The sequence below is a fragment of the Struthio camelus genome, chromosome 21, assembly GCF_040807025.1.
Source record: "Struthio camelus isolate bStrCam1 chromosome 21, bStrCam1.hap1, whole genome shotgun sequence".
Classification (NCBI taxonomy): Eukaryota; Metazoa; Chordata; class Aves; order Struthioniformes; family Struthionidae; genus Struthio; species Struthio camelus.
This window is the reverse complement of record NC_090962.1, coordinates 2789079-2810063: the sequence shown is the minus strand read 5'-3', so window position 1 is coordinate 2810063 and position 20985 is coordinate 2789079. Positions and strand designations below refer to the sequence as shown.

Genomic DNA, 20985 nt, shown 5'->3' with positions numbered 1-20985 from the left:
CTAAGAAGCTTTACGTTACTAACCGAAATTCCTTCCAAGCATTAATTTCATCCTTTAAAAGGATCAGGAACTCCATACTCCCTGTTGAGTACGTCTGGACATTTATATCCTAGTGAGTTAAAAATGGCTGAAACTGAATTAAATCTGTCTAGGGAATTATTCTACTGCTCATTACAAGTGTATCTGAGTTACCTTCTATGAAAAACAGTTAAATTCCCATATTCCTAGTGGACTTCATCAAGTATCTAGTACTGCTCTTGTGTCATATTCAGAACTTTTCTAAGATGAGGGTGAACAGTAGGAAGAGTTTTTTTTTCTAGTAAAGCACATGTTTTGGTCTGGAAAGATGGCATGAACGGAATGTCATGGATGTGCTTCATATTATCAATAAGTGACATAAATCAGTTCAAAAAAACACTATTGAAAATGATTCTTAACTAAAGCTTTTAGATAACCCTATTACTCAGTGCAGAATACTCCTAGGCCTGCTTTCTGTTAACATGGTAACCTCTTTAGCACTAGGAATCAGTAACTAGCACAATATAGTCTTGATTGTCAGTTCCCATCTTTAGACTTTGGTATGGTGGTAATACCTAAGAATTCCACTCATGGATCATTAAATCCATTGTGCTATGCACTATATGAACACAAATCCAAAGGATACTTCATGCCAGCAGTAGATAAAGGTTCTCTAAGCATCTTCTCTCAGTACATGAAGATACAACTGATGACTTGAATCAACATGTTTGGTTCTTCCCTTCTCTGAACTCCCTATTAATACATGAAGGCTTGATACTTCCATTGGATGTGTGAGAGAGGGCTTCCCTGATGAGAAATGCTGATTCACTTGAAAGATCAAGGCTCTTTCACAACTCTTTGACACCTCTTTCCCTTACTCTGAATGTGATTTCAGAATATAAAAATTCAAATAAAATATCAGCTTGATTTTGACTAAATCTCATCCTTTTCTTGTTTTCTACTTTGCTCTTTGAAGTGGTATATGGAAATACATCTATTTGCTCTACCTCTTTTTTCCTGATCTGTTTTCTCTGAATTTATATTATAATGGTAAGCACTTTCAGAAGAGACTATCCTAATGCTCAATTTCTGCATCCCTCAGTGTAGAAAGATTCTGAACTATGAATACTGCTTCGACTGACAACTTCATTACAGATAATACTTTTAACAACAATTGTATTTCTGTGAAGCTATTCTCCAGCCTTGTCTGCACACACAGTGAATTTACAGAGATTCCAAGATCACAGAAATAACCTTTTAAATTTGTTTCTTATGTGTGTGCTTAGAGCTAGTTAAAAAATGTTCAGACTTTCAGTTATGTAGCTCATGAAAAAAGGGGAAAGTCAACTTTTTTGTTTTGTAAATTAATTTTAATAGAGACTAGAGAACATTTAATTCCTGCTCAGAATAATGAAATAATAATAAAATTCGCAGAACTGAGCAGTGGTGATATGTGCACGCATGTTGATATATTCATTTTAACTTCTCCAAACTGTTCAAGGTTGAAAAAGGGATCAGTAACAGAACAGGAAACTTTCAAGAAAAGCCTTCAGTTCTGGAAAAAAAGTGCAAAATCGCTCAGTAGAGGGTGCTCTTCTCTCTGGGTCTGCACAGAGTACAGCCAAATGGGAGGTAAAAAAAGAGGTCCTTATTAGCCATGGTCCTTAAATATTCTGTATCACATTTTGTTGAAATAAGGATATTGACTTGCTCAAATTTGTAACAAATGTATTTTTTCGAGCCTGAAGTCACGTTACCATTTCAGTGGGGGTTTTGGTAGTTCATCTATTTTCTCTGTACCCGTATTGTGGTTGTGCCTTGTATTCCTTCCTTATATCAAACATGCATGGAGTTTGCGTGTTTGCATTAGATGCGTAGAGTGTTAGGCATATGGCATTTGTGTATTTTGCTCTTTATTCCATGAATGTTTTTTAAAATATCGAATGCATGTGTATGAAGTGTTGTGTAAATTTGGTGCATGACTTGTCATGTTTTGCATCTGAGTGATTTGTGCTATCAATGTATATACTGTTCCATATCATAAGTTGTGTTTGTAAAGCTGGCATGTGTATTGTGTTTGCACGTGTGTGATTTCTGCTAATACAAAGGGGTGTATGCTCAATGTTGTAAGCAGGTTTTGCAAGTACAGGTTTTATGGGGTGCACTTGCACTTGTATGTGTGCGAGTGTGAGGCATACACTTTTTTGTGTGCTCCTTTTTTTTACTACTGTTCAGGAATAAAACTGTAAGAAGAAAAAAAGCCTTGCCCTCCCGCCCCTCCACCGCAGCGAGCTGGTCTGTGAACCCAGCACTTTATTCTCTCTCTCCCCGGCTCTGCCGCCCGGGGCCTTTCTGTGCGCCTGCTTTGCAGAAGCTCTAAGAAGAGCGAGAGGGGGGAGGCGGCCGCTGTTCCTGGAAGAGCCCAGCCTGGGGAGTTGGTCACATTCTTGGCTGTGATTCAATGACTGAGGCAGACACCAACAAACAGAAAGGGGGGGGAGGAGTGAGGGAGGCTGAGCCAGCCTGCATTAGCTCAGCTTTCAGGCACTCTCAGTCTCTGCTGGAAAGAGGAGCTGGGAGGATGAGCGCTCTGTTACCGCGGCTCCCCACAGCACGCTGAAAAGACCGAGAGAAAGAAGAAAGGAAAACCGAGAGACGAAGAGTCCTCCCAGACCAAGCTAAGGGACCACGAGAGAAAAGGGAGCCTGCCTATCTGTCCTTCTGTAGTCCCCTCGCCGTTTTGGAACTGCCAGGGATTTGGGCCTTTTAATTTTATTCTGCGTTGTTCCCCTCCACAGACGAAGCTTTCTTCCTCCTTCTGCTTTTTACTTTCCTCCCCCGCTCCTTCCTTTTGGTGGATATGGACAGAACGGAGATTATTGCAGAGAAGCAGCAGCCGCCAGAACATATTTGAGCCCCTGGTGCTCGGAGCGTGGCATAGACTTTTTGTATTTTTGTGGGTGCGTGCGTGTGTGTGTGTGTCTTGTATGTGTGTCGGAGGTGTGGGGGGCGGGATTGGTTTGCTCGGGGGCTTGGTTGAGGGGGTGAGTGTTCGGATGAAGACCTCTTTTGGCGTGACTCTTTGCTCCATCGGGGCATCTTTGGAGACTTGGAGGTTTTGAAAGTGTAACAAAGCGAGAGAAAAAGAAGAGGGAGAGAAATACGTACAAAAAGGATTTATTTGCTGTTCATTAGTGGATTGTTAAACCTGAGTGGGAAGGAGAAAAAACGAGGGTGGGTTGTTTTATTTTTATAATAATTCTTTTTTTCTTAAAAAAAAAAAAAACCAACAACTTTAAGTGGATTTTTTTTTTTACCAGGGTGGAAAATAATTGAGGGTTTTGTTGTTTGTTCTGGGAATAGAAACTAAAAAATGGAGACTGTAAGTAGAAGCAGCTTCCAGCCTCATCCAGGACTGCAGAAGACCTTGGAACAGTTTCATCTGAGCTCTATGAGCTCCCTGGGTGGCCCTGCTGCTTTCTCAGCACGATGGGCACAGGAGATGTACAAGAAGGACAATGGCAAAGACCCAGCAGAACCTGTATTGCATCTGCCCCCTATCCAGCCTCCTCCGGTGATGCCTGGCCCCTTCTTCATGCCCTCGGACAGATCCACAGAGAGGTGCGAGACCATCCTGGAAGGGGAAACCATCTCTTGCTTTGTGGTGGGCGGAGAAAAGCGGCTTTGCTTGCCCCAGATCCTGAACTCGGTGCTCAGAGACTTCTCCCTGCAGCAGATCAATTCAGTGTGTGATGAGCTACATATTTACTGCTCCAGATGCACCGCTGACCAGCTGGAGATCCTCAAAGTCATGGGCATCCTGCCCTTCTCTGCTCCCTCCTGCGGGCTCATTACCAAAACTGATGCTGAGAGGCTTTGTAATGCCCTGCTTTACGGTGGCACCTATCCTCCCCACTGCAAGAAGGAGTTTTCCAGCACAATTGAGCTGGAGCTCACAGAGAAGAGCTTCAAGGTGTATCATGAGTGCTTTGGGAAGTGTAAGGGGCTCTTAGTCCCAGAGCTTTACAATAACCCCAGTGCAGCCTGCATTCAGTGCTTGGACTGCAGGCTTATGTACCCACCTCACAAATTTGTGGTCCACTCTCACAAATCCCTGGAAAATAGGACTTGCCACTGGGGCTTTGACTCGGCAAACTGGAGGTCCTATATTCTCCTCAGCCAGGATTACACTGGGAAAGAGGAGAAAACACGGCTGGGCCAGCTCTTAGATGAAATGAAAGAAAAATTTGACTATAACAACAAATACAAGAGAAAAGCCCCCAGGGTAAGTGATGTCTTTAATTCTTATTTTAACTGAGGAAGGGAGAAAGAGAAAGGGGAATTTTCTATAATTTAGGTGACATCCATTGATATACCCATGTGTTACCAAGTACTTTTCATTTTGAAGTCACTTAGCAATCTAACCATGCTGTTAATTCTTACCACGTGTTTTTCAGTGTAGATGAGCAGAGTTTGAGATGGCACTTTTTAATGGTTGTGAATTTAGATTTTTTTTTTTCTGTTCTGAATACAGTAGTTAGAGTTTAATTGAATTACATATCTATATGTATTTGTTTATCTTAGTGTACATGGAACTTGATCTTTGAATCCCATCACATTGCCCCAGACTCTAGCAGGAAGTATGTAACATCGGGATTTAAGGGCATGAATTAGGGGTCAAGACAAGGAGGATGCAAGAGAAAAAGTAACAGATTGCTCCAAACACAAATATATACAGCTTCCTTCTCAACTGCATACCTCCAGGGGTGGAGGCAAAGGCTAAATTGTCTAAATGCATGTATTGTAATAAAATGTGACTGCTAAGAAAAATCCTGACAATAATGCAGGCTATTAATATTCAGATTAAGTACCTGGTACGTGAACAGAGATTTCTGTGCTTTCTGAGAATCTCAGTGGAGTCTGAATCTCACCACCAGACTGGCTTTTCTATATTGGATTATGTGTATGTTCAGTAAATGAATCTGTCTAGGGCCAGCTGCAGCAGCCTCTTTAAGGTATGCCATGCAGTATTCAGTCTGCCTATCCAGACAGCACGTTTATTTTAGGTGACTTCCCCCCCCCCCACTTCAGTCTGAGCTGCCTTTAGATCCCAGAATCCCTTGTCTAGTATGTCGGTGGGAGGCTGCCTTGGCATCTAGCACCAGTCCTGATCAATGGGCAGCGATGAGTGCCACAGGGCCTTGAGGATTTGCTTGCAGACACCAGGATGTCTGGCTAGCTGGCAGTGGTGCAATTGGCTGCAGGATGAGCAGTTGACTTCCCACCCCTTTTCTCCCCCCCTCCCCAAAGGGTAAAAGGCAAATAAGAAAAGTCGAATTAACTCTTGCCTACTGAGTTTTACACTGCTGATTTGTTGTATTGATTTTGCCTCATCTGTTGGAGATTTTGGAAACTTTTCATGGGTTTTTAAGTGTCTGGAGTGGAAGAGCAATGACACTAGCCCCAAGGAGAAGCAACATTCAAAGCCCGTTGAGAATGTTCAGTAAGATTCTTAATTAACTTCCCAAATATATGTTTAAACATACAAACACACACTCAGACTCATGTATAACTTTCCTTTAAAAAAAAATACCGAAGCTGATTAAATGCCTTTCACACACAATGCAATAGTTAGTAAAGCTAGCCTAAAAGGCCTAATTAATAGATTGGATTGGCTTCCACGTTTTTTTGATCAGTGAATGGAGTCTCACAAGTTGCCATTCCTTTCCTGGTCTTCTGTTTAGCAGCCCCCCCCTCCCCCTTACCCTTCCTTTTTCTCCAGCTTGAGTGTCAGAACCACTGTGACAAGCCTGGGCTGTAATGAGCCATATTATCTCCATGGTTGGAGGTGGATGTGTTTTTAATGGCTTGTCTATTCTCTGTCAGTCATGTGCCAAGAGGGAACGGTGGGATAGACATATGAATGCCTGTGAGAGGAGAGTACAATTCTGAAAGTGGAGATATTTTTAAGCCTGGGAAACAAGTTTTATGTGACATGCTTTGTTTGGGAAGCAGAATTAAGAAATTCCACTTTCTTGCTCCCTGAATGGTAATGTGTCTCCAACTTGGTCATTTCCACAGTTTAAAATTAAAATGAATGTTATTGGAGGTGTGCATTCCTTTTCTTCCAAGGCTTTTATGGTACTGTACTCTCTGCAGTTTATCCAGTACACTAGGTGAGATTGCACATGGAGAACAAGATAGGGACTATACCTGCTTAGAAAAGGCTACTAAATTTTGGTATTGCTTGTCTTTTTTGGTGCCCATTTAATTGGTCCTAGTTCAGAACATGGCAAGTACTTTTCCTCCACCCTCCAAAATCTGCATACATCACAATGCTTCTTGCAGAGGGATTTTGAGATACCTTTAGTGGACACCAAAAATTATGTAAGACAATAATAACAATCTGTTTTTCAGGAAACTTAGCAAAAATCTGTCATAAAAAAATGTTAGAAGTCTCCTGCATAGGCTCTTTTGAGAGGTGGCAAGGAGTTTGATGGAGGAAGACTAGCGTGGTAAGCGTATGTTCTGATGATAGGGTAGAGAAAGCGGAACGCTTCATCATAGATCCTGTGCAGAAGTGGGCTTAAGTTCCAAGGCTTTTGTGCTGTCTTCAGGGCTCTTTTATAAAAGCAGTGCAGTCTTGAAGCAGTCTGTACGCAGCTCATTTACCTGGCAGTGCTGGCTGAGTTTTGAACACTTACACTTCCATTTTCCGGAGCCTTTTTCTGTTGGGCTTAACCAATAGATATCATATGCCAAGGTTATTTGTGTTGTAGAAGTGTTTGCAGATAATTATGGAGAGATTTAATCTGGCTCTAGGTTTGGTAGACTGTGGCCAGGGGCAAATAACACTGGAGTAAAGTTTAGATCGCCTAGTGAGGAAGTGAAAGGATGATCCCATGTCTGCTTCTGTGTGTTTATGTTAATCATTGTCAGTCTGTGTGGTTTTTGTGTGTCTGAGCTCTGTCTGCCTCTGTGGATGAAAGGGTGAAGCATATGTGTCTTTGTGGTGGTCTTCCTTTTTGATGTGTATCTCTGCATTGCTTTGTTTTATCGTATGTATGTTTGTGTGTGTTATATGCCTTAATATGCTGTGTCAGATGTTCTGCCTTCTACTTTCAACAGCATTTCTTTCGTTTTCCTGATTTATGTATGTATGTCTGCATGTACGCACACATGCACACCATTTTGTGTGGTATGTTTTCTGTGTTTTCCCTGGGGCTCTGTTAGTATGTTGGTAGTAGTGGGATGTGTGTGACTGTTGTGGCTGTATAAGAAGCAGCGAGTTTTCTGGCGTTTTTGTGGGTCTTCATGAGGTTTATATGATGAGGTGTGTTTGTAGGATTCTTCCAGCACAGTTCTGCCTTTTAAAGGTTTGACTTCTGAATGGAGGAGGTGAGTTGGCAAGCGCCCTCATTGTAGATTCAGTTTACTGGCAAAACTGCTTTTTTTTTTTTTTTTTTTTTTTTTTTGCTTTAGGTGGTTTTACAGCATTTGCTACAAGGGTTTGTAGGCAATGCCTTGCCTACAGAATTGCATTCCCACCATATATTCCTATATGCATCAGGCACCCATTGTGCATGTATACTGACATAGTCTCTCTGTCAGCATGGTTGCTTGAACAAGGTGTGCGTTGTCTGGTCTTGCCACTCACAGAAGAAGTTTCTGTCTAGATCTCTAGCTCCATGAAGTCAGCAGTGAGTTTTAACCAAAATCTGGAGGGAGTGGTGACAGCTGGACCCCACCATACCGGGAGCTAGAGGAGCCATAGATCCCTCTGCCACTTCTGTTACCCTCTTTAAAGTTTTATTTTTTATATGCTCCCTTTTTGTCCTTGGATGAATGACTGACCTCCCATAAGATGCTTCACCTTCTTGTCACTTCCCAAAGCTCCCCCTTTTCTTGAGACATATGATAACTTCTTTCTTTTCCTTTGGTTGTGTCCCTGACTGGGTTTTCTATCTTTTCACATGCTTTTGCATTTTACTGTGCTTTGTTTTCTGTATGATCTTTTCAGAATCTCCACGCAGAAATACTGGTTTTACTTGAGCGGGTGTCCCCTTTCCCTTCCTGTCTCTCACTTCATCCACCATTACTAGCACGGAGCACAATTGAATTCTAGGGTATTTCTAGAGATTTAAAATATGAATAACCTGACAGGGTGACAAAACAGGGTCCTCAAAATACAGTATCAATGCTACAGCCTTTTTCTTGAGCTGAACAGCTCAAGAAAACGTGTTGAATCTTTGCTTACTGGTATAGATACGGCCTTGGTGTTTCTCACACTCTGTTCCCATTTCAGAGTGCTCTCTGCTTTCTAAAGATCAGTATGCCTCCACTATGACTGAATTCATAAAGGAGGCCTTAAGGCTTTGTTGGTTGCTATTTCCAGTAAAGCAGGGTGGGTTCCATTCTGTCATTTTTGAATTCTTCCCCCACCGCCTTTTTTTTAATACTGAACTGAGCAAAGTCTGACAGTGCTTTCATATTTCCTACCTGTGTGTCAGACATCTGTACTTTAAGCATAAATGTGTATAGTCAGATACTGGGAGAATAAGAGGGCCTTCCCTGCACACATGTGAGTACACCCACACGTGCTGGCACTGCAGTGTTCCCACGGTTCAAGTCCCAGCAGCACTTCTACGAAGTAGCTGGAAGCTAGAAAAGAAGCATTCTGGGTACTGACACACAAATGAGCTCATAAGGCCTCCCACTTTATTTCACAATGCCTACGAACCCAATGCTGCCACAACATGTAGCTTTCTCAGCTGATGTAAGGTTTGGCCAGATCAGCCGTGCAGCCAAATCAAAGAACAAAAAGCACTCAAAGTGAAACAATGCGGTACTGACTTGAGTTGTAAGATAGCTGTGGCCTTTTAGTTACTGTACAATGGTTGTTATGGTGCACCTGTAGCCATCTGAAATGTTGCAGTAGTAGAGCCAGAATGTGTATCTTTCTGTTTCTATATCTGAGAGTCCAGGCTCCTGGCAGTAGTAAACTTCTTTATTAATAGTATATATTCTACAGTAGCTATAGCAGAGCAGTTCTGATTTTTTGCACAGGCAGTGATGTTCAATCTACTAGCGGTATTTATTGTTCTCTGTATAAAACTGGCTTCATGAGTACTCCTGTAAAATTTTGCCTAAGGACTGTGGTATCAATTATTATCCTATGGAGTAATTAAGTTATTCATTGCCTTATCTGACTTTTTAAAATTACATTAGAGATTCTTTAATACAAATTTTGATGACGCTAAATCAAAAATCCTGAAGTCTTGAAGCAGTAATTTAAGCTCAGAATGATTTTGTGGCTTAGAAACTGAGCTTCAAAAAAGGTACCAAGCTTAAAGCAAAATTCTGTGCGTCTGTAGAGATGTCAATGTTTAAGCAGACATCAGCATTTTTTCCCAAGAGTGCAAACAGTTGATTGAGAATTAAGAAGCAGGTATGTGCCTGGGTGTGAGACAAAGAATATGCTGCAAATAACGATTTAATGATGTTGAGTCAACTTTGGCTCTTTGTGGTCCCAAAATAGTTCATATGAAGTTCCTGAATTCTATCCTCTTGAATGTAGGGAGGGAATTACATGAAATCTCTTCTTTTGAAAATCAGTGCCTGAAATACTAAATATCTGCTGCTCCCTTCAGGATCTGTGCTGTCTGACTGGCCTCTGCATTTTTGTGGTTTAGGGCTTGGGCATATGTCCTTCCCAAAACAGTAGCATGCTTTCAAGATGCATATAAACACAGCTTATTTTTCGCATGTGTCAGGAGCATTATACCTGGTCTGTCTTTCAGAATATGAACATGGTTATCACTAGCTTGGGCTAACTGACCAATGAGGGGCATGCTATCATTTGTTGAGATCTGTGTTTAGATAAGTGTTGTAAAAGCATCTGGAGGCGTCTCTATGAGACTGCTCGGAGCATGTCTAGACAACGTAGTGGGTTAAAAATCTGGCAGCCACTTGCACCTTATCTGCCCCTTGCTTCTCAACATTACTAGAACAGCGGGAACTTTTGGGCTGAATTTAGGTGGTTGAGCCCAAGAAAGATTTGGATACCTAAAGGAATTGCCCATTCTAACTGAAAATTCATGTTATTTTTGCTTCTTGTCAAAGTTATGTTGCCAAAGTTACAGGGTTTGCATGGTATTGATTCCTGTAAGGAATGGGCCTGTTTTCTGTACAGGTGATAACTAACGTTGGAACTCGCATTGCTGGCTTAGCTAGCCAAACTGCTTTGCCACTGCACAGAGAATCGCATCTTAATGCGCACTACTCAGACCCAGAAATCTTGTTAAACTCTCTCGCTCTCTCTGTCTTTTTTTTTTTATTATTATTATTTTGGCAAACTTTGAACTTGAGAATAGAACTCTTATGTACAGGGAACTCTCATAGAAGAGTTGCATTCAATCCAATGGAGGGGGTTCTTGGAAAGAAGTTAAACATACACATAGGTGACTTTGACTGACTTCTAAAGAGTCTGTCAATAGAATACTAGCAATTACTAGGCTAATCTGTTTTAGCTGAGCAGCCACAGAGCACCTAAATCAAATTGATTTCCACATAAAGGAGTAATTACTTTTAAAATGGAGTAATTTAGCACGCTTTTGTTTTAACTTTGTGAATTATGATATATTTGTTAATAATAAAACAAATGTTATTAGAGATGATCTAATTTGCTTGTATATTTGTTTTCTGAATCTGGGTAGTAAACATTAATAAATATGCACCACTTTCTTTTTATGCCCTTCCACTCTTCCAGTGTGTAATCTAGTCAGTATTTGTCAGTTGGGCAGGGAGGGGGACAGGGATTAAGTTGATGTCATGTTGTTTTTCCTTGGAAAATAATTATGGAGAAGCAAGTTTGCCCTGAATAGGTGTGCTCTATTCCCTTACCTTCCTTGTGGTCCCTTCTTCATTTCATTGTTATTATAGAGCTGCAAACTCAGATTACTACTAAAATCACCTGTTCAGGTATCTTCTGGGACATGTGAGGTTAATTTGAAGGTCTGGGGCTTTGGGGCTTGTTCTGCAGTTTTCACACAGGCCATCAGCAGGTATGGTGATTGGAGCCAGTTCACCCACAAACCACGCTAAACTTGTAGGTGTATCTGACTTCTTCCTGCGCGTTGACTGGCAGCACTTGCAGTCATAGAGTATGGGGACAGATTCTGGACCAGAATATATCAATCTAAATACAGAGTAGCTTCACTAAGTTTGTAGTGTTACTAGGCATCTACAGGGTGCTATAGCTGAGAGCAGAACCCATAGTTTTGTTATTGCAGTATTTCTGTTTCACTTATTTATTAGGTTTTGGGTTCAGAGGTGTTTGAGGGTGCTCTGATCCTGGCAGATCTTACTGAATGGGGCAGTAGTTCCTACAGCTGTGAGCTGGCTTCATACTAAAAGAATTGTGCATGCTGGTAGCTATATGCAGGATTGGATTTTAAGGTTTAGGATTTGTTTATCACCTTTTTCTCTTTTTATTCTCTTTTTTACTGTCTAGAAAATATTTCTAAAGCTAGGATATGGGTCAGCCTTTTTTTCTGATGTGAATTTAAGGAATGTAATTTTAAGGACCATAAACTTGACCTCAAAACTGAATCAAGTGCAGGTGCAATTGTTTGAGCACGCCTGTTCTGCTCATACTGAGATATTGGCCCTTCTGCACTGAGTTAACTGTGTTGCTTTGTCTTTTGGTTGGATGATGTAACAAAAACCCTGATACAAATTCAAGGCCTAGTCTTGCCAGTCTTCCAAGAATGAAGATCCTCTTGAAGTTAGTGGGAATTCCCATATGTGAAGCTTTTATCATTGGTTCCACCTGTAGCTGGCTGCTGTCACTTCTAATTGGGCTTCTTCAAACATAGGGTGCCTATTAAAACAACCCGATAAGCTGGACAATCATATTTTCTGTTAAATAAGATAGGCCCTGCTGCCTTTACTTGTGTTAACAATTCCGTAGAGAGTCAGGGGAAACATACATGAGACTAGAGATTCTGTACATGAGTAGAAATTGCAGGATCATTCTGTACGCTTACAATAAACAGCAAAGGAGCTAATCAGTAACCCAGTTTCTGGCCTTGTTGTTTATTGATTTTTATGTACAGTTACCTTTGACCATGCTTTGTAGAATATGTGATTATTTTGTGATTTATTTATTTTTTAATTGAAACGATTTCTGCTTTGGTGTGAGGATTAGTGGCACTGGAAGCACAAGAATAATTGCTTAGGTTTTAACAATTGAAGAACAACAGCAACATTAAAAAAATAAAGCTAGAGCCTAATGCTTCTCTTATTTTTAGTGGGGAAGACTTCAGTGATGTACTCAGAAGACATGTACCCCTGTGCTTTGTTCTTCATCCACTCCTCAGTCAATGGCATTTTATAGAATAAGGTCATTGACTTGGATTGCTTCTTGGTTTCTCAACCCTTTTCACCAGCCAGTTTGTGTAATGTCTGTCTGAAACATTGAGTAAGGGCATTGAAATAGCAGACAGGATATCAAGTGTTAGGAAGTCTGGGTTAAGTATAACAGACTATTCTGGCTGGTGAAAGGGGAGTAGCCCCTTGAGCTCAGTTACAGATCAATCTCTGTGGAAACAGCAGTCTCTGGTCTTTGCACTCCTGTTGCAGCTTTTTCCCTCTGTTCCCCCTCCACCCGTATAATTATGTGTGGGTGCAGCTCTTTTCTAAGGAGGTGTCTTCCTTATTTCTCAGTGATAACAGAATTGTCTATAATAATGTGTCTTTCTAAGGATTACATAAGTTTAAGATGATTTCTTCACTAGGAGAATTATGCAAGTTTAAACTGAAATGTATTTAGAAAGCTTTTTGTGTGTGTTTTCTGACTTGCAATGCAGAGGGTGATTTGTTTGCATTCTTAATTGGACAACATCTGTTAGGGTTGGAAGAAGAAACACTTTGCATCTTTTCATTGTCATAACCTAGATTTTTATGAAGCTCCTCCCCCCGCCCCCCACTTATTACCATTCTTTGACTTATTACATTATATGTGTTATAGGTTCTGATTCTTCATGCCCAAATAGAGGCAGTCAGGCACTCAAGTTGGATGCTCTTCTGGGCAGGGGTCTGCAGATCTTTTAAAAACGTATTTGGAAAAATGTGATATGTGCCAATGGTACTGTTAAAATCATAAATAATAACACCTATTTTCTTTCAGTCTTTGAATTTTTCTCCTTTTATGGAAAGTTGTTGTCTTTATTATTGTTAAACAGAAGACAATGATGGTGAGGCTTCCCAATTCTGTCAGTGAAGAAAAAGGGACTAAAATATTTCTATAATACTACTATTAATAATCTTTGACCATTTAGTAAAACCTTTCCTGCTGGTTTTCAGCATGATTAAGCAGTTTTATGTTACTTAGCACAGGGGAAGAAAGCTACTGCGCTCACACGCATTTACCTAACTTGAAGAAACCAAAGTAACCTCTTGGTTAAATGTGAGCTTTCATGTGAGGCTATTTATGTGACTGTATCCTGCAGTCCCAAATCTGGCATCTGATCTGTGCAGGCAGCCTTTAGAAACTTCAGTGGGGGAGCCACACAGGCATAAAAATCTGCCCATACAGATCAGATTGTAGAAGTGGGATCATGATGGTTGTTTTCTTTCTGTTATTATGTAATACTGGAGTGCTGGGCATCTTGGACTGCATGCATAAAGCATGCAGATACTTTTTCAGGATCAGCTAAGTAAGTTAATTCTGCTGAGCGTTAAAATGTGTGTGTTGTGTGGAGATCCTCCAGCTTACTAAAGCAGATATTGTCGTAGTACCAATTAGAAACCGTGAATTACTCTTTCTTTTTCTTGCCCCCTCTGTAAGAATTTAATTTTTCTAGGTTCTGTATTTTACTTGACTAGTATCTTTAAAAAACAAAACAAAAATCATCAAGATTATTCAGGTTTACATATGTATAACAGGAAGATAAGTTTTATAGCTTTTATTTCATATAGATTAATAAACGAGAAAAGCAGAAAATTGACAGTATTAAGGCTATAATGTGCTCTGATTTCAGTCTTTCACTGATGTTATGAATTTCAGATTTAGAATCTTGTTATTGAGATAAGAATTTCTCATTAAATTGTATGTTAACCATGCTTTTTTAAATCCCTTCTTTCCACAGTTGAAAAACTTTTCTGAGTTGAAAGATAATGGAGTGTCATTAAAAAAATAAAATGTAACCCATTCTTGACTCCCCACTAGGAGTTTCAGTTTATTCAGTGGGTGTGAATTATCTCACCCATGCTGGTATGATTTAGAAATATTCCTTTGAAGTGAATGTATTTAGAGTGGTGCAGAGCTGCTATGAGATGTAAATCAGGCTCAAAGAGCACAGACTGCATCATTGGATCCATTACTGATATTTCTTTGTTCCCATTCTATCACTCATAAGAAATATGCCATACAATGAGTCCTTGCGCTAATATGTCCAAAGGTTTAGTTTTGTTTGGCTTTTTGCCTTTCTATTTATGACACAACGGTGTATTTATTTGCAAAAATGGGGAAGGCCAATAAATAGAGTGCTGGATATGCATATGAGGAAATCTTTGGACGATATTCAGCAGTAGACAGTGTTGTAAGTGGGTGTAAGTGGTAAAGTGGTGTAACTTGCACCATTATACAGTTCAGTGGATATGCAAAACTGCTGTTCAAAGGACTTGGTGCTCACAGCATAGCAAATACTGAAACCCTAATTCCTAGAATCATATTTATGTGAAAATCTATTTTCTCATGCAGTTACTGATTCTTCCTTAGCCCTAGTGTTTCTAGAGCAAAGATTATGTGTGTGCAATTACTAAATTCTGAAGGGGGGGAAAAATAATTGCTTTAAAAAATGATTTAGATACAAAGAAAAATGAATGATTGTGAGGAAGAAGGGGTAGAAGGAGTTGGCAGTGCTGTAACTACTATTCATTCGTACTTACCGTATGACTTGCATTGTTATTTGTAACATCATTTTAACTTATGTGTTTTTTAAAAGGAAATTTGGTCTTTTTGCAGGTTTATTTCTGTTAACAAAGTACCCCAGCCATGGTGAAGCTTGAATTAATATCATCTGCACACCTGTTTAATATTAAAGATCAGGCATTCAGTGCTTTCTGGCTTTAGCTTGAAATTCAAGTTGCTTTGAGTCATCCCTTTAGTCTTTTGTTTGGGTGAAAAGAAGGAGTGGCAATAAATGGCTTGCAGCTAAGAAATGAAAGAGCTGAATTAGGTTTTAGAAATAAGTTAGTCTTCACATTTGGGACATTTGCATTTGTACAGATTTTCATGCTGCTTTTATTATGAGTTTAGCAGTTCACCGCTCAGGATGAAAAACGTTTCATAACTTTTCCCCAGTAATGTGACACACAACCTAGATTGGAAGAGTAGGAAGGAGTTGGAGTATGAGTTGTGGTTTCATGTTTCTACTAGGTTGGCAGTAACACCAGCCTATGGATTATTGCCCCACCTATAGTTTTCATACTATGGTATACAGTTGACTCAGGTTTGTTCAGACAGCTGCTTCTAGTTCTGTGAACCAGATCAGAGGACTGATCCAATATTAAAAAAAAAACAAAAAACAAAAAAATACCCAATGAGACAAAAATGGCTAAGAAATAATTGCAGCATTCTCTTTGTTCTGATTTTGGTTTAATTTGTAAAGCATCATTAGTTCTAGTGTAGAAGAAGGTATACTAACACATACTGCAGGGATAGTGTGTGGTGAAGTTAGTAGGAATATCTCACCCTGGTATCATTGCTGAGTGCTTTATATTGTGTAAACAACCATATCTTGTACTACATTTACTAAATTGCTTTAGTATGTAGAGTTATATTTATAAATGTATAGAGATGTGGATGAGATTTAACTTTTGCCATTGTAGAAAAGAAATAATATTTTAAATGACCCTATAGTCTAGACCCTTAGGGTCTTTAATCGGTTTATCTTGCCTGGTATGCAATAAGAATAATCCACTCGACATCACGGTGGTTGTGCTGTCAGGAAAACCATGTAAGGGATTGATTCAAGTCAGTGGTCAAACAACAAGCTGCTTCAAAAAAGACCCCCTAAGTATAATCAGAAATGGACCTAATGCCTGCCTCAGTTCAGAGGAGGTCATATTAGGCAACATTTTTCTCTATTATTTGACTCCAGTGAGGTCAAGGGACTTGGTCCAAGTTTATCACAATGTATCCTAGAGTGGAAATTGGTTATCATAGCTTCTGAATGCAGCCATTATTTTTTTTTCATTGATTATAATTGGAGGGTCAGATTCTGCTTTGAATTTACAAGTGAAAATCTAGAGTGTTGAGTTGGGGAGTTTATTGTGAGTGTGGGTCTACTCACAAGAGTAGAATTTTTTTTTTCTAAGAGTAGAATTTCAATATGGAAATATAATATTGCATGCAAATTTGAAATTTAAGTTTCTAAGGATTTATCAAATTCACTCTCAATATTGGACTATTTTATCAGTGCATTTTTCTCTTGTTATAACTTGATTGGATTTCAGTATATTTACACTGGTCAAACATTGTACATTTCTTTTTTTCTAAGAGTGATGTTCATTTTCTCCTTACTGAGCAGCTAAACCGTTTTGACAGCAACTAATTTTGATGTCTCAGAAGATTATGATTTTGACTGAGGGAAGCTGACATCAAAATGCACAAATGGATATCACAAAGCAAGCATTAGATGTGAAGGAAAAGAAATATGGAGACACATGTATCCTATTTGAAACAAATTTCTAAACTAAGAAGAGGTTGCTTGTTTTGATTTTAAAAACAGAAGTCTGGAGCACTTTTGTTTTGGGGTTGGTTTTTTTTTTTTTCAGTCTTCTACAAGCCATCAGTAGGTTGGATTCTGCTTTAGTTAGATTATTGTGTTGCATAGTAACAATTGATTTGCTCTAAAATCACTCTGCAGAATCTTTTTGGTAATCATATAGAAGACTCTCCAAACTGACTTTCTGTGATTTTTTTGTTTGTTTATTTTTGTTTTGTCAGGGGAGAACTGCAGTTGGATTCATAATTCAGCTCAGTTGCTCTTCTTCCTGCTTTTTTGGACACACTGGTAACTTTCCTTTTTTGTTTGTTTGTTTGGTTGGTTTTTTTTCCAAGCTTCTCCTTTAGGCTTTTTGCCCAGGTGCATCTTGGGATTTCCCTTTTGCTGAATGAGCTGTTTGTTTGACAGGGAGGAAGTAAGGTCCCTTCTGGATTAGGAGAGGATGGGGGTGGAGGGCGGGGAAATGTCCTGTTTCTTATGCAAAGCACATTGAACTAAAAAACCACCACCCAAAAACCTTTTTTAACAAAACCATCCATGTCACAGGCTACTGGAGCAGCTGCTGGCTTTGTTATGGAGAATATTAATGTTTCAAAGACTTATAGAAGCTTTTAAAAATGAGATAAAGGATGTAATGTGTTTGGTTTTTTTTTTTTTTTTAAGTACAAGCTGAGATTTAAAAAAAATCACCGTATGGGTGTTTGTGAATGGAATGTGCTGTTAGATGTAATATCAACCTCCACAATACAGTCATGAGCTCAGTGAGATATGTCATTATGATGTATTGTCTTCTTTCTAAAACTTTAATTAAAGAAAACAGCCATGGTTTTCTTGTCCCTGACATCAGTATTAGCTGTGTGTAATTTGATTTCAATGGAGTTTTTTTTACTTGGCCTAATAAGCAATTTCTCAAAAGAAAAGCAAAAGTAGCTAAAGAGCTGTTCTAATCTTAACATGACATTGCTTAAATGGGGAGCAGTGAAATCTGTGCAGACAATGGTGAGTCCAGTGTTTAATTTTTTTTTCCATCAGTGATTGTTCATCAAGGATGAGATGTGAAGTTTCCATGATACCCAGAAAGTGTGGAGGGCAGCTATATTTTACTCAGTTGCCTGTCATCCTCATTCTCCTTCCTAGTAAGGTCAGCAGGAGGTCAGTTCAGAAAAGAGTTGAAGATTTGGGAAGAAAAAAAGAAAAAGCTTCTCCATTTGTATTTGTCTCATTAATGAGATCAATGCCTTTATTGCCTATGTCTCTTTGTATTAAATCTTTGTACAGTAGAGATATAATGCTCCAGCTTTTACCATTTTAATAGTTGGTCTAGTTTGTCAATGCGAATACAAATGCAGAGCATTATACTGGTTTAAGGCTGCAATTCAAGTTAGTTGATGTTAGCATGGAAATGGTATCATCATCATCTATGTTCTTGGCAACCAGCAATATGATGCTGACCCTGTGGCCATTCTTGTTGCTGTTTGTAAGATTATACATATACCAAGATGTGATTTTTGTTTTCCATTTCTGGAATACATGGGTGCTGCTTTTATGTTAAAAACTTTTCTTGGGCATAGGCATAAGAAGCTTCAATTAAAAAAGCAGACTATTAAAAGAAATAACTCATAAAACTGGCCATTTTTTTTCAGAGTACTTCACAGTTAGTAAGCTTGATGGTGATCTTGCGTTACCCTGGTTTTATAGTGGTATGACTTAAGGTGTCAGAAACATTCTGATATTTTTTATCAGTGGTTGTACATAGATACATGAGATAAGCTAATTGTATGTTGTTGTTTTTGTTTTTCTACTTCAGAAAATTGGAACGGATAGAATTGATAATGTCAATACTTTTCAACTCCAAAAGTGTCTCTGTTACAACCATAAAGCATTCAGAGATAGAAAAGAAATACTGTACAGCAGGCCTAGCAGATATCTGGTTTGTATGCTGAATTCATGTTCTTGCACAACATGTTCAGATTTGTAGAATCTATCTTTTAAAAAGGGAAGTGTGTTAGCATCAGTTCTGCAGTGATAAGCTTCCAAACGTGAGCAGGTTTTAACTCTTTCCGTAATGTCTGCTTGTGTCTGTTAGCAGCCTGCAACATAAGTCCAATATGTATTGTGGGAAGGTTATGTTCTTGACCCCAAATTCTTATCCACTTAAATAAAATCGTAATTTGACATCCCTGCTGCAAGGCTCTTAACAGACTAGCTGCATCCTTCATACTTTACGTTATTTATAAGCAATGCAGCTGGAAGATATCTACTTATTTTCCTTGATTCTAGTTGATCTTACAGTCAAAGATCTTTTTTTCGGCTGCATGCCTGAAAGTTTTCTCAAATCTTTCTTTAAATTCCCTCCAAGTTTAGTGACAGAGCAGGGCAGGCATTGATATTTTCCCTTCCACAGTTTTTGAAACAAAAAATTTCATATGCAGAAAATGATTGTTCTTGTAAGTAAACCTGTTTTTGAGAGTAACTCAGAGCTGTATATAGGAACAGGCAGCAGTGATCATAGTTTAAAAAAAGGGGAATAGTTAGCATGAATATAAAATACTCTAGTTCTGAATCGCACTGGAATCAGTTGTGATATTCTAATGTTCTCGACAACAAAAAAAATGTTGAAAATCTCAGCTGAAAACTTCAATTTCATTCAAAAACTCTCATTGCTTTTTCTTATTGCCTTAGTGTATTTTACTTGCAACTTTCTTCTTCACAGGGAGGGGCTGGTGTAATGCCCAAACCATTCCATTTCTCAATGAATGATATGCAAATATAGTCAATTAAGCAGGGGGGTTTTAATTAGCAGTTTAGGTTTATGTGTGAAGTGCCTTGCTCTAATTACTTAACAGTTTTGTTGTGAATTTGCAAAGTTATTTTTTTTCCCTCCGCAGAACTATCAAAATTGTATTTTTTTTTTTTTTTTCCCCTTTGGTAACGTTTTCAAATACTAAGAGTAATGTCCAGTGTGTTTGATCTCAGTGCTGCTTTTGTGTATGTGTCCCTTTATTTATAAAGCTCTTTTCAAAGCTGTGGAGAGAAAGCAAAACTATGTTTATTGTCTCAGAGTAGAATGTTACATTTAAAAGAGAAAATAATTTAAGGCTTTTTGTACTTAATTTGGAGTGAAAGGCCATTTATTTATTGTACTTTTGTAGCTAGATTACACCAGCATAGTGGCATTTGTATAACTGCCAAATATAGTTGCGGAGCACTGTAAAAGGTTGTTTTTGTTTCAAGTTCTGTCTGCACAAGTTACTTTCCTATGCTATTGTAGAAGATCAGTATATATTAGCGTGTTAGTGTGGTGGCAGTGATGCAAGGAACCTAGCATTAATACAAGAAGAACACTTAAGTGCTGTGTGCTAGTGCAAACTGTCTTTTGTGTGTGTGTATGTGTTTTTTTTTTTAATCACATAATCTTATTTGGATGGAAGGGGGACTAAGCATGTGAGAGTAGCACCATTTAGTTTTGTGATAATCTAAAGGCCATTGCTGCCAGTCTATTTTATATTTTATGTGTCAGTATGGTGCAGGATGACTGTTTTGTGGCTTTATCTTGAAACATTTAAGGGCAGGAGAGAAGAGGGATGGCATCTTGAAACATTTGGTTTCTTGAAACGTTTAAGATGGGGGAGGGAAGCACTGTAGAAGGATGTGGTATCACCCGTCACCAGAATCCTCATATGATTTACATATATGTCAAGACTAAGATCATTCTTGATCACTGCAGCTTCGTATTTTATTATCTGGTAGTATTATGTTGACTGTTGTTTTGCATTCTTGAATTAATAACCAAAGCGATAGGGCAATTCTTGGTAAAAGACTTTGTTCAAAGGGCCCAGGATATCTTAAGATTGGGCAATTGCAAGAAAAAGACATTGCTGCATTGAAAAGGATCCCTCTATAGTCTGGACTGGGATCATCTGACTTTAATCCTCTAAATTATAGCTGAATTTGTTGGTTCTTCCCTTTCTTCCTTTCTATCCTTAATTCCCTAATCCCTCACCCCAGTGTGAGAAACTCTGGGAATGGAAGAACTAAGGGAAAAACATAGGAGATGGGAAAGAAGATTAATTTCTATAAATTCCTCCCTTAATAACCCCGAATAATATTTTAACGTGTCCCAGGACAGATATGAGTATGTGACCCTTCTTTCCTCCAGTTCAGCACAACAGAT

At 38.9% G+C, this 20985-nt stretch overlaps 1 protein-coding gene across 4 annotated transcripts in view; it reads left to right on the top strand.

The window, feature by feature from the left end:
* Nucleotides 1-2464: 2464 nt before the first annotated feature.
* SKI (SKI proto-oncogene) overlaps nucleotides 2465-20985 on the top strand; it is a 116057-nt gene continuing 97536 nt past the window's right edge. Inside the window, exons 1-2 of one of the 4 annotated variants that reach the window (XR_011135775.1) lie at nucleotides 2465-3252; nucleotides 3382-4303. Coding sequence is in view for 2 of the 4 variants with exons in the window: in XM_068915968.1 (XP_068772069.1) it covers nucleotides 3392-4303 (912 nt within the window). In the remaining 2 variants the exon portion in view is untranslated. Of the gene's footprint in view, nucleotides 4304-20985 lie in introns of all 4 variants that reach the window. The other 3 variants (XM_068915968.1, XM_068915967.1, XR_011135774.1) reach the window with 3 other exon arrangements.